The sequence below is a fragment of the Aythya marila genome, assembly GCF_965140915.1.
Source record: "Aythya marila genome assembly, chromosome: 2".
Classification (NCBI taxonomy): domain Eukaryota; kingdom Metazoa; phylum Chordata; class Aves; order Anseriformes; family Anatidae; genus Aythya; species Aythya marila.
The window spans coordinates 120,860,435-120,874,925 of NC_139043.1; the positions used below are offsets into that span (position 1 = coordinate 120,860,435).

The 14,491-nt window shown below is 38.6% G+C and overlaps 1 protein-coding gene across 1 annotated transcript in view; it reads right to left on the reverse strand.

The window, feature by feature from the left end:
• Positions 1–7,385: 7,385 nt before the first annotated feature.
• ARMC1 (armadillo repeat containing 1) overlaps positions 7,386–14,491 on the reverse strand; it is a 30,957-nt gene continuing 23,851 nt past the window's right edge. The window contains exons 4-7 of the mRNA XM_082755254.1: positions 14,222–14,411; positions 10,370–10,486; positions 10,210–10,284; positions 7,386–9,635 (exon numbers count right to left, since the gene is read on the reverse strand). Coding sequence (XP_082611380.1) covers positions 9,444–9,635; positions 10,210–10,284; positions 10,370–10,486; positions 14,222–14,411 — 574 coding nt within the window. The 3' untranslated portion in view covers positions 7,386–9,443. The remainder of the gene's footprint in view (positions 9,636–10,209; positions 10,285–10,369; positions 10,487–14,221; positions 14,412–14,491) is intronic.

Here is a 14,491-nt window from a genome sequence, read left to right on the forward strand (position 1 = left end):
GTTTGTGTTTGATATAGGAGCAGGCAAAATAAAATAGCAGCAAGGGGAATGAGCCCGGACCAGAGCAGCCACGATGAGTGTAAAGACTCGGTGTGGTAAAACTAGAGCTTCTTTCTGTATTACAGGTGCTCTGCACGGCCAGACTGTCAGTCTATTAAAAGCCATTTTAAAATAAAGGCAAAACAAAACAAAACAAACAACAACAAAAACCACACACACATTAGCATTCCAAAGGCTGAATCAGAAACTCTGAAGTATGTGAAATGGAGGCTGAGCCTCCAGTCCAGGCAGTGCTGTGGGTGCCAGAGGCTGGGTGGAGGAGGAAACCACCTTCCCCTCCACAAACCAGGTCAGGAATTTCCCTTTTTCCTCAGCACTCCAGGATTACACCATTAAAAAGCACCCTTAAAAAAGGGCCAAATTAGAAACTTCATAACATTTAAACAGTCAGGAAGTACTAAGTAGCCACTGGGGGACTAAGGCAAGATCATCAACTACCAAAAATATCTGGCTTGATAGTAACACAAGGCACAAGTCCTTACTGTAGGCACTGGTGGGTTACACTAGCAGCCCCCTGTGTCCCTAGCAGGGGAAGATACCAGCACTTTCAACCAGAATACAGGGTTTCCTTATATTCCACTCTGTAGTTTATTACAAGTATCATCCAGCAGTGGAGGCAATAAAGCCTCTCTTCAGAAACTTCACACCTCAGAAACAACTTTTTGCAACTCTATGAAGTGTATGGGATAAGATTTGCTACCAGACCCCTCCTCATCCAGGTCTTAACACCTGTGCTGCTCAGACGCTATCTTTGACTCAGTTCAGGTATTTCACTTTACCAAATCCCAAATCACTTACTAATCCCCCAAAAAAGCAGGGAGAAACTCTGCCTGTTACCCTGCTTTGCCTGATTGAAAAGTAACATGCAGAGTTGCAGAGTTATGGTAAGCAAAGCAGTCAACAAACTAAACAAAGAAGACACTAACTGCTTCACAACTCCACCAAGCCAGGGACACAGGAAAAGGTAGCAGAAAACGGCAGCAAGATTGACAAAATAAAACCAGGGCTAGCGAGGAAGCGAGCGGATTTACAAAGTAACAAGAAGGATGGAAAGCTGTTATAATCTTATTACAGGGTTCGGGACTTGGGTTTTTTATTTTGTTTTGTTTTTCAGATGCTTGCTTTTGCAAAGCCCTAATTTGTAAGGGAAGCAATTCGACAAAGTCTCAATTTTCATTAAAAAAAAAACAAACATCCCTAATCCGCACAGCTGTGGAGATGATGGGAGAGAAAGCTTGGAAAATGCACTCCAGCATACCCAAATGGCAGGAGAAAATGAGTAAGAAAGAAAACGATTGTTTTTAAATCCTCGGGGAGCCTAAATCCTGTTAATGGTAGGAGTCTGTTAACTACAACTCCATGTTTAGTATTGCTGGGACTGAATGAATGAAAGAGTAAGAAAAAAAAAAAAAAAAAAAAAAAAAAAAAAAAAAAAAAAGGCTTTAGAAAGCTCAGTTAGAGGGTAGAGGCCTCTGGTTATGAAAAAAAAAAGGGGGGGGGGAAACTCCTGTACAGAGGCAAGTAGTAGTCATTTCTGAAAAATAAATGAATAAATAAAATAAAAATAAATAAAAGCTGGTGCAAGCAGCAATTGCTTAAAAATAGATTTTTTCTCTAGAATTGTACTCCTTCCCTTGCCAGATTTAAGGTCCAGCCCCAGGAAGGTATGACGGAAATAAGTTCTTGCTAAGTTAACATATTAATAACACAAAAGATTACTCTTGAAACAGTGATTGCTCAGAGGTATTTCTGTGGCACCTGAAAATGCTACTAACAATTAATGTTAGAACTGAGTCTTAGAAAATGGAGACCAATACCCATGGACAAAATGTATGTTTTCACATTTCTATCAGTTTCCCATTAATAGCAGCGGAGATGTTGATCAGCTCACAGACTTCTTTAAAATCAGCTTAAGGACAGCACTGAAATCACAACAGCATTATGTGGGGGCACTTTTGTCAGCATTGACAATTTTTATCCTGTACAAATGGTGGTGTTTAACAAAGACATATGTTTACACAGATGGAGGAGGGAGGTTGTAGTAATGGTGTGATTGAAAGTAAATGGGATTGGTTGAGTAGCTGATGCCAGCTGCCATTTCAGCCTGGGAGTAGGTGGGTACTTGAGATGGGCTGTAGTCCCTGGGACCAGATAGTGAAAGTTTGTTGTTTTATTGTCCACTTTGGTGATCCCAGCATCATCATTCAGCAGCTGCCTTAAGCCCCAGAAGTGCTTTATTTGCAGCTTTTGCTGCTTCTCCATGTGGCTCTGCGAGGAGGTTTGCCCATGCAGAAAGCAGCTTGGGGCTCAGGATTTAGCAGCAGGTTTGGGGTGTTCATACCCTGGAGGAAACAAATATTCATTGATGGCATTTTAGCACAAAACTTTTTAGAGATGGGTACATGGCATGTAGGTGAAGGCCAGACTTGTTTCCTTACACCTCTGCAAACGGCGAGTTTGTTTAAAGAACCATCTCTCTGTCCTCCCCTTGTGCTGGTTGACAATCCCACAACCCAAACATCCCACAACCCAAATGCAAAGCCAATCTTAGCTCTGCTTAACCAAAAGAATGACATTGATGTTGCACAAGAGACACTAATGTGCTAATGTTTGTCTGGTCAAAAAGGGGCTTCTAAAGATGAAAACCTGTTTTCAGGATTTGTTTCTTTATGAGTGAACATTATTGAAATATTACAGTACTAATATCTGTAGAGCTAATGGAAATAATACCTATGTGTCCCACCATTTTTCCCTCAGTGATAGTCTCACATGCACAGAGTTCCTTCCCTGTAGTCACCCAGCAGCATCTCGCCTGTGTTTGTAGGCCCTGCTGCAGGCTGGTGGCAACAGTGTCAGGACGTGAGTTGGAAAAGTGGGGGGAATCTGCTGTATTCCAGCTTTCACTTCATTTTGTGGCACTAGTTTTTGTCCTCTATTCTTTCCTACTCCAATTATTATAAATAATGAAGATAACATTTACACATTAAGGGTCTTTTCTTCTCAAGTAATAACCAGGCCTAGCTCTTACAGTAGCTTCCCAGATATCAATCCACCCTACAGAGGTCAGCATCATGCTTCCATAGGTTTTATCTTGTATATTATGAGCACTGTATCAATAAACCATTTCTTTTTAAGTTAGGTAAATTACAACTTTTAAAATTTCTCAAGCAACTTTTGGTGGTTTTCCTCAATAACTACAATTTCCCTTTCAGAATTTGCAGACCCCTGACTGAATTGTGTCTGTTCAGCTATAGCATGAGTGATGCCTGAGCCAGAGTTCACTACATGTACATATACGACATAAACTGAAAGAAGAAGAAAACAGAGTATTACATTCTCAATTCATCTACCCCAGATGCACAAATAGAGACTTCAAACATAATGCTGAAGAAGTTGTGACTGTTGAGACATCCCAGGTGAAGGATGAGCTATTGGCAGCTTTCATTTACGGAGTCCTCACCTTGAAATGGGGAGCATGCTAATTGGTAGTGAGCAATACTGCAAAGTCATACTTCAGGAAGTTTTCACTGCGAAGGCTTATATACAAAAACATGGTTTTATCTACTCTGATTTTTCTAAGTACAAAATTTTGCAGGACGGCACAAAATTTCATTGTTGAAACTGCTACAGTGGAAGAAATTCCCAAACCAATTATTTATTTATTTCTGCTTAGTCTGCTGAAGGGCTAGGGTAAAACTTTCTTTAAATAGCAACAGAAGCCTTCTAGCACATGCAATTTACTGTTACAAACAGCAATGCATTTTATTCACCAGAACATCTACACATACGGAGAAACAAACCCAGCAACATTCACTATAATAATGATTGCTTCAGCAGCGTAAATGACAGAGTTAATGCTCAACTATGTTAAATGACTGCTATTTCCCTATTATAGTCAGCGATATATCTTCATTGTTTCAGTAACGTGGCCAGCAATTCAGAGCTAAGTAGTAGCCACTATTCACCTTCAGTAAGCTTTACAGGTATTTTATATGCAAAGAAATAGACTCCTTAAAATATGCCATTTACTGCATCCCACTGAATTACAGTGTATAAGCAATAATGGTTATTTGCTAAAACATTACAGCACATATTTGTTGTAGTAAAGGGGAAAAGCCATGAAAACCAAGGGCAATGTATAAGCTTTTAGTTTTATACTAAGATAATGAACACGAATGTCTTTGTCAACATTAGCCACGGGATTTCCACATTAACAATATGGGTTTTTATAATCAAAAATCTGTTATTGTAGTTTAAGATTTTATTCAGAAAAAAATTAATCTCACCATAATGCAAGGTAAACCATCGCGTTTAGACAGGCTCACGTAATGTTAAATCAGCACTGCTCCTCTGTAAAAAAGGAGCAGCCTTTTGCAAGTGTAGATCTTGGAACCTGCTTCCAGCTTCCCCTCTCTCCTCTCCCGTCCTTCCCCCAAAAAGAAGATCCCTATTCTGGATCTTCTTGCTGACCCTCAAAGCTTAACACAAATCAACGCACCTTGGCTTCTTCCACAGTGAAAGAAACACGACCAGAAGGTCACACTTTAAATGCAACATCATTTTGTGCTACCATTTTCAACCTGTGACCTAAGGGAGGAGGTGAGCTTAAAGAACAGTTCAAACATTCTCTTGAGAAGTAAAAAGAAATGTGTTCATATGAGCTACATGATAGTATACTTACAAGTTTATGAAGGCCATCACACCTTCTTTAGAAGCATTTAGGTATCGGAAGCAACTAAACACATTAATTGCTGGAAAGGGTGTAAACACTTTTCAGTCAGGGTGATGCTTTAGAATATGTGACCACAGAAAATGCCTTGGGTATGCATTGCATGTAGTGCTGCTGAAAGAGTGTTCTGCAAAGTTTTAGAAGTATAACATATACAAAAGCAGCAAAATTATTATTTTTTTTTTTTTTAATCAACTAGAAAGGGTATTTGTTACCAACAGCTATTCCTTATTTGGAATTTCAGTAAATTGTTACGGGCTACTTTGAGAAAACTAGCCTTCAGTCATGCCTGGCTCGTGATGCAATCCTACGTCTAATTCAATACAGAAAGTTGCTTACAGCACATTTGACTGTTGCAGGCCAGACAAAGCAAAGGCCTCTCTTAATACGGAAAGCAGTTCAGCTTCGTTTCGCAGCAAAACATCACTACCAGTCAGCCAGCTCGTGAAATACTGCGCTTCTCGGGATTCCTGGCCAGTTTTGGATAAATGGAGTTGTGGAGTCTGGAAAAGGAGGAAAGCATGCAAACATCTCGGTAAAGACCTCCTGTTACGTATGTTCGCGTTACTGCAGGATGCTAGGTGAGAACGGCACGCCAGCTGCTCCCTGCGAGCTCACCATGTGCTCGCTTGGTAGCTCGCCCTCCCTCCCTGGTCATGAAGAAGCAGAGGGGCAGGTGCCACAGTGAAGCTGACAGGGCGATTCCCTTAGCCGTGTGCCAGCACACCCACAGCTCCAGGGACCTCAACTGGAAGGGGCTGTAAAATAGCAAGGAGTTACTATAGAGCAGCTGCACACCCGTATTTTCATCATTTACACTGAACTCAGTGCTCTGATCGGAAATCAAAGCAACACTCCTGCAGTATTGTGGTTTTTACACCTGGTATTTAAAAGACATTAAAACACATTTTAACGCATGTTAAAAAAACACATTAAAAGTGTTTCAATGGATCTTAACTTATTCCACAGGGGAAGCTCTAACTCTTCCAGTCACTAATGTGCAACATGCACCTAAATGAACACCACAAAAGTTTTAATAATTCAGTTCTGGGGCACCTGCATCAACATGTACAGGTATACCTTGCCCTCTATGTTTTAACCAATACACATATGAAATACCCACAGGTGAAATAGCCACAATTTAAATCATCGTCTCTCAACCCTGCGTAAAAAGCAGACAAACCAAGTAGAGCAGTTTGCTCTGTATAAACTAAACGAAATAGGACAATTAATTTTTTTAACAGTTGTATTCTAAGCGTTAGAAAAGGAATTTGAACAGTAAGTCTCACCCCTGAGGCTAATTACTTGCTGTACCTGACTGAAGAAGTCTCCAGTGACCCCATCACAGTCCCTGTTTTGCCAAATAACAGTAACTCAACTTTTCCTAAAGAATTACAAAAACAGAATGTGAGGTGGGTTGAAAGGCTATTTTCATCCCTACTTTAAAAAAAAAAAATAATAATAAATAAATCTTAATTTTAGCAAATAGATTTGTTCACATTTTAGGAACTCAAAATAATTAGATGCAGATGAAGAAGCAGGACAGACTATGCGACCCAGCCTTCTGCAAAAGGAATACAGCACAGAACGCTGCTGCTAATTTTTATTAGGCATGGTTTTAAACTCTGCTAGTTGACAGCTGGAGAGTTGTTCACAGGCAAAAAGGAGCACCCACATTTTATTTTCCATTGCATGCACTTACAGGAGTACTTCACACCTGCCAGTTTGCATCTGCCTAGGTGCAGAATCCTTCTCCTGATTTAGCCCCACACAGTACTCTTGCCCCCAGCTTAGAAGGCCTGTGGCAGAGCTCAGCAACATCAGCTATTTTTGTACAGAATAAGCCATAGGTGCTTGTGGAGAGGGAAAGTTAGACTATATTGCATTTCACCATACTGCAGAATGCTTACTGTGCTTTGACAGCTGTTCACAGAGGCACAGTTATGAATCCCAATTTTGCCTCTATCTACCCCATCAGCATTTACTCTTCTTATGAAGAATCACGGCAGGGATTACTATATTATGTTTTACATTGCTTAACCCCAGGACAGTTCAGGAGCTTAAACCATAATGCAAGGCAGTGACTCCCTTGGAAAGCAAGGAACAGCTAGCGCAATGTGAGACCAGTGCTCTGTCTCCCAATTCAACTTTTTTGGAAACCTTTTTTGCCATTTTTACCCCCATCTTCTTAAGTCAAAGGGATTTCTTATCCTTAATGTGACATCTGAAAAAAGTGCAAGCAACTGTGCACTGCCTTCGCTTTTTTAAAAAAAGCTTTTTCAGAATCAGAGATACCTCAACAAATGTTGATTCTTGTTTTCCCTAACGAAATACATACTGCAAAGCATCAAAGACAACTGATGTTCTAAAAATGCCCTAAGAATGATGAGATGTCCTTAAGTAGCTTCTGCTTACCTATTCTTTACACAAACTGTTTAAAATGAAAGCATGCTTGAAACGTATACACAAAAACAGTGATATGCAAAGATCTCACTGCAACTCTTAATACGCATTTCTCTGTTAAATTCAAGATGTACTTCTAATACCACAAAAAACTTGAATGCCACATATAAAAAGCCATCAGCAGTCATACATTTAGTTATATTATCCTTTATTATTTTACAATATATTTCAAAAACTTTTACAGATGCCATAAACTGTTCTACAAGAGCTGCAATACTGTCATAAAAGCACACCTACAGACCGAATGCACAAACAAACTGTAATACCTACTGGTATTGAACCATTAAGATCCAAAGGGTGTAGTCTTTTAGTAAATAGATGTGCAGCAATGCGAACGCAAACGGATGTTAATGCAGAAAAGAACAAACTCTGCATTCATGGCTATAGAACAGAGGGCTTTTCAAACACATTTGGTACTGTAACATTCTAGACGGCAATATGAGTAATATTACATATTTAAAGCAATACATGCCCTGAAAAGCCTGTATTTTCAATCTGTGCGTGTAAACCTGAATCAAAAATAAACTAGTTATATTAAAAAACATGAGACACTTAAGTCTGCCAACAAGCTTTCGTTTCTTTTTTGTCCTAGAATGACAATTAACTTGGGTGGGTGAACTCTGATCTGTGTTATTATTTTACATCACCATTTCCTCTGTACTTCTGTAGTATTTTTTCTGTAGTATTATGACAGCCTGTGAATTTTCTTTTATTCCTTGTGCAAAGGCACACGGGAATTAACTTTGATGCATTAAAACTCTTTCTCTAAGTCTCCAAAGTGGTAAATATTGTTAATATTACAGCAAATACATTACCACAAAAAAAGCATCAGATAATGAGGTTTATCATGTTATTTAAAGTCCTCAGCTGTATTCCTCTAGTGCAACGAAGCAGTGGCACTGCAGTTTTCAAGCACTGTGTGTTGAATACTCTCAGGCACACAGTGTTAACTAACAGCTCAGGTCTATATTATTATCTACCTACAAAAAGTTTTGCTTTTATTATCATTTCTGGTCACAGAAATTATCAAGACATCTTTAAACCTATGCTGTCTGTAAGTAACAAGGTAAAGCCAACTGTTTGCACATGTTTTTAAGCCTGTCCAAGTTGACATACTTTCATGGGAATCTCATGAAAGACATTAGGAGAGGACAGTAATTACTTATCAGATCTGTTAGGTAAAAAAATAAAAAGGGTTAAAGCCTTAATTTGAGTGGCACTATGGCAAAAGAGGCATTCAGTTCTGCTTTACTCTTCAAGTTCATAAAGTTTCAGTTACCATTAAATATCTCTTAACAGTGAACACCATTTCTTAATCAAATAGTTTACATTCCTCTACTCTCTTCAGACTGAGCTGCAATGGGCTGTCACTACATTAGACCAGAGCTTTTCTTGCTACAGTCTTCCCAACTAGCCTGGACAGCAGTCAGTGGTATTTATTACTTATATACATGAGTCAGTCACACCCATCATTACAAATATGTTCTAGTTTATTTACTGTACAACGTATGTACACATATTTGTGTTTAGGCAATCCCCTTATTTTCTTAAGGTCTAGCACTCCGATGGTTAAGGTCAGACTGGAAACAATTTTAATATACATAAAAGGGTTATAAATGTCAAGTCTGTAGTGATTCTAGCTTAACAGCAAAAAAGGGAACATCATGCTCATTCTGTGAACACAGCTGGCAAAAATGAAGGCAAAAAGAGAGGCAGACTATTTTTTTTCTCTGGAGTCAAAACCTAGGAATTAAGTGAAATTAGTCAAAAGGGATGCAGAAATTAAAAGGGCATTTTATTTCATGTACATCTAGAGCTATTAAGAATTTTCATTCACAGAGGCCCTGAGACTTGAGTTAAATGAATTCTCCCTATCGTGTGTTTCATGTGAAGTCAAACTTAAAGCTCTATACACACAGATGTTTGGTATGTAATAGTGGACCCATTTTAAAAAGTGAAGCAATAAAACCTACATGAAAAACAAATGAAAGAACGACTTGATTGGAGGCCTCTGTCCTCTGACCCCTGCCCTGTCAGGCTGAACGTCCAATAAAATGTAAAATGCAGCATACATTTGTGTAATCTAAAATTTCTGTGATAATTTATTGCAAATTGCACTTGGCAGTTCACCACACCAATGGAAAACTGGCCCCCCTGTTGGTTCACACAGTCTTTTAACACCAAATACAAGTCACCAGTAGAAAGATCTGGATAGAAAGTTTGCTGCTGTGCTGAGCCAGCTTGCTGCACCTTCTGGGTGTGACCCAACACGAGACACTGCTTTATCCTGTTCCTTGGTAGGGCTTTCATCTTCTGGTAAATACTCAGGTAGATCTGTATTCTGTTCTACTTCCACTGGAGTATCTTGGAACGGAACTAGCATCTGATAAACCACAAGAGATTAAAATCATGTAAAATGTTGTAACTTAAAATGCAAATGAAAACTACATATCAGGATGATACGCATGCACACTGTGAGATCCCTTACTTCCCACCCCTCCCTACAGCAAGTGCATCAATGGATACATCTGAAATCTACCATGCTTTGAAGATACACAAGAAAAACTTTTGTTTAACGTGGAAGAAAAATATAAATCAAAAGGATGTTGTCCTTTTACTGTAGTTGTGAGATAAAAACACACTTCCCACTTCAGCAACTTCTGCCAAAAAAAGTTTCAGTCTGATTCTTTTCATATCAGGAAAACCTGTCATTAAGACAAGAAACAATTACAGTGTTTTTGTCATCCTCCCAAACAATTCAATGATAAATTCTGCAAAGCCATTCGTTCTACGGATACATGTCCTAACACAGGACACACTTTATTCACCTTACACTGTATGGGTAACAGACCCAGTTACAAAATTTTGCCTGGCATCAAGTGTTATGGACACAGTGCATCAGGTATTAGAGACACAGGCAGACTCAAACAATTGGTTTAGAAAGATATAAATCCTACCTCTTCACCACTTTCACTTTTTACAACTTGCTGTGCCTTCATAACTTTGGTTGATGCAATTGCTGTTGCCAAAGCCTAGAACAAATACAGAGAAAAAGCAAGAGCTCAGTATAACAGAAAAGCAGTAACGTGAGGATCTTGAGAGTTACTGAGCACTTACCTCTGCTTTTAAGTCTGAGCGAATTCGGACCACACATCTTTGAACAGCCATTTGAAACGTAAAACTAATAACACCTTTAATTTTCAACAAAGCTTCTTCACAAAGATTCCTTCGAGACTACAGAAAAAAAAAAAGAAAAACCCCACGAGTAAAATACTTACATAATACACCATGTGAAAACGCTAACAATTAGTTGCTAAGGAATTCCTGTACATCTGAAGGCAGGTGGTTACTCAACAGCAATTTTGTAAAATAAAAACTAAAATTTACATCTTAGTGCATAAACATTAGGCTCTCTTGCAACAACAGAAAAAAAAAAAAAGAAAAAAGAAAAAACTGCTTACACTTTAGAAGTCAAAGAAGGATGGAATCAACTGTAAATAATTAGAGGAAAGTGCTGAAAAGCAAAGAATGTTTTTCTCCGTATGATCAGCTAAACAGTCCCCTCTGGTTAAGTTCTGATTGACTGAAGTGCTCATTGATGAGTAGTTAGTGTTTAAGTTGCTATTTATCAGACACCTTGCATCCATACTGACTGAATGCATCAAAGCAGCTGTTGTATCTTGCAGCTGCTTCATCTGTGGCAGCTCATGGACATCACTGCACAGCATAAGCTTAACTCCTATTTCAAGGGGAAAACATTTGGCTGATAACCCACGAATTTGTTATGTTTAAAGCAAGTGACATCACCCACCGTGCCGTAACGTTACACTGACCTATACTAGTTGCACCTTTTCTGTATTATCTTAGAAATGTTCTCTTTTCTTTCCTTTTAGTATTTGCATGAGAAGATGCTTGTAGCAAAAGGGAGTAAAATATATTTGGAGAGACTGGTAGCACAAAAAGTGAAAAAAGATGCACTGTATTAGGAATACACTGACAACATTACAAAGGTTCAAAATAATGATGTATTTGACTTTCAGTCCAAGTTTCTGTGATATTTTAAATAATAAGTTATTTCAAAGCATATTAATGTTAGTTACCAAATAACTACTGGACAGTACCTTGGAGAGTTTCATACATAAAAAGTAAATTGACTTTTTTTAATCTCTGGAGGAACTGACTGAAGCAGTTTGTTGTCAGCAGTTTAACATACGTATTTGAAACAATTCATTGGTGTAAGTTTATGTGTATTGAAACAGTTAACATTTTTGACCATTAAAAAAAAAAAATAACATTGACAGATAGGCTGCATTTATTACAGACAGGAAATATTTGATACAGAGATGATAGGCTGCCTTCCACAAGTGGAAGTCAAAACAACTTTGGGCACAGGAATGAAGTCATTTGCAGTTTGTTAGCCTAAATAAACAACTCATGACCATATGGGTATATAGCAATTCTGTAACAGAATTTGGCTTTTTACCCCGAGATCTCAAGTTTACTCACAGGCACCTCAGTTCAATTCGAAACCAGGCTTCAGCGATCAGACTCTTAAAGGTCTTCTTAAAGATACTTCTTAAGGACAAAAAACTTACCAACATTCTTACAGAACCCTTAGAAAGCTCGAAGCTTGGCATCCTCCAGCCTTGCTGCCCAAATGTCTTTTGCAAAGTATGTCTGACTCCAGCAATGGGACACAAACCCCAGCAGTACCCAGCAAGCTATCTTTCTGTATGGTACTTCTGATGCACAGGCACAGGGTAGGACAGGTGAAGGTTTTAGGAGGTTTTTTTCTTGCAGATACTTTTTATGTGAAGAGACTGATGTAGGGCCAACTTCTGGGCCCAAATAATTTGAGCAACTCTGAACCATGTGGTAATTCTGAAGACTACGAAAAGCCAGCTGACATGGCAGCAAGATGATCAAAAAGAGAAGTCTCTTCTCTTGTCCTCCACCCAGACCTAATCTTCTTGAAAAGCTCATCAAATGCTAGGGATCAGTAAAGATTACTGCTGCCAGTTGTGCTAGTCTGCTGAACACTGATTACCACACCCTAAAATCTGCAGACTAGAAAACTCACTGAAGGGGATGCCACAGACTCCTGAAGTACTGCCTCATTTTTTTTCTTTTTAAACTTACAATCAAATATGGTAATTAGATCTTAAAAACATTTCACCCCACACTAAACAACAACGAACCTTTCCCCTCTCTTCGTGAAGTGATGAATATTTACTATTTGAGGTTTCAAAATCCACAAGCAATTGTAGGATTTGCAATATTTCCTAAGAGAAGCATTTTGCTTCAAATCTAAATGACTAAAAAAAAAGACACACAGGTAACTGAGAACACAGTATTTACAGCCCTGCATTTATTTACTGTGCCTTCTAACAGTCGCATGTCCCACCTAACATTCTTTGCTAGTTAAGTTGGGAATAAACTGCTTTACTGTTCACATCCTTCATTCTCAAAATCTCAACTTATTCTGACATTTTAAACAGCGCTGTAGGGATGTTTAACTGCTGGATGGGCACCTGGAGTCTCACTAGCATTTCTTTAATCAACTGATGAAATACAGAGCTATTTACACTAGCTGTCTCCAGCTAGCACACAGTTAGATTTTTCTTTTCTTCAGCTATGAGCTAAGAAAGCATGCTGGTGTGCTCTAGGCAACTACAGAAGCCTGCAGTTTTACTCTCTGGATCTGAATATCTAAATACCCTACATTTTTTCAGAATGGCAGTGAATACCTTTGTCTCAACACTTAAAATATAAAACTCTGCAAATTTGGCTAGGCTCCATTTCTAAAAGGGCACACAAAAATGCTTTTAAGATGGAATCGAGCTATAACCAGTACATCTAAACTCACAGTAGAAGCAGATGAAATTTCTTTCTTGGAGAGACCTATGAACAAATAAACCAATTACAAGCTTAAGAACAAAACAAAACAAAGAACACAACAAGAGAAAAAGGAAAAGAAAACTGAGACAACTGATTGGACTGGATTAAAAGAACACTTCAAAGTACAAAAGCCAATGCAGTTGACAAGGCACAGTCTTTCTAGGCAGAGCAAGTGGTGGAAAGACAAAACTGTAAAAAATATTTACTCTGCATAAAGTGAGTTAGAACAGCATGTTATTTCTAAAGGAATTAACTATGGTCTTATGAAAACAGTACGACGGGCATGCTGTTGATAAACCGGGCTTGTGGACACGCTTACTTGGCAAAATGTAAAGCAACAAAGCAAAGGATCAGGTTTGATCATTTAAAATGGGTACAAAACTGAAGATACAGAGTCCGGAGGGCACTTGTGGATAACATGCTTAAACAGCCTACATGCTGTTTGGCAGCCGTAAAAAGGCAAACATGGCCCTGGGGTGTTATCTACAGGGGTACGGTAGATAAATCCGTAGAAGTTATTCTGACATTACATAAAGACTCAGTGAGACCTCATTAACTCAAATGCCATTCTGGTCACTACAGTAGAAAAGATCTCACAGACAATGAAAAGATGTAGCAAAACCAACTCAAAGAAAACATAGTGTTTCCAAATTAAGGGTAATAAAACAACAGCAACTGGAATCTCTCATAACTGAAGGGGAACTTTTTTTGGTTTTAATTTAACAGAGTGGTACAACCACAAAATACCAGTAAGTGAAACTGCTGAAGGTACCTTGTTTATGCCATTCATTCTCGAAAAAGAAAAGAAAATTAAGGAGAGGTAGAAATAGGATAGTTTTTTATAGCAGCTAAAGGTAAAGGAAGCTTGCCTTAAAAATATCATCTTTAGACACTAAGTAAACTCAGTTTATGCAAGAATTTATACAAATCTTGTGGTTCAAAACACAATTCACAGAAATTGCTGACAACTGACGATGCCACAGGCAAGTAGCCTGAACACATTATTTGTGTGTGCAGAAGACATCTCAGTACAGCATGCCTTATTTACATGAATGCTGAAGGTTTCCTTACCGAGTCATCAAGGCCATCTATATGTAAAACCACCGTCTTGGCGCGTTTATTTGTGCTGCCAAGGAAAAACTGTGCTTTCCGTCGACGATAATTCATCTCATTCACATTGTCCATGTCTGACATGTTGGATGACTGAAGGATGTCATAAACTTCAGAAGCCAAAAGTTTAGTCTCTCCTGGTGTAGTAGTCCTGAAAGAAAAAGGGATTAAGATTTGTAAAGAATTATTTTTACGTTAGTGCTCCACCTACCACTTACTTACCGCTCCAGC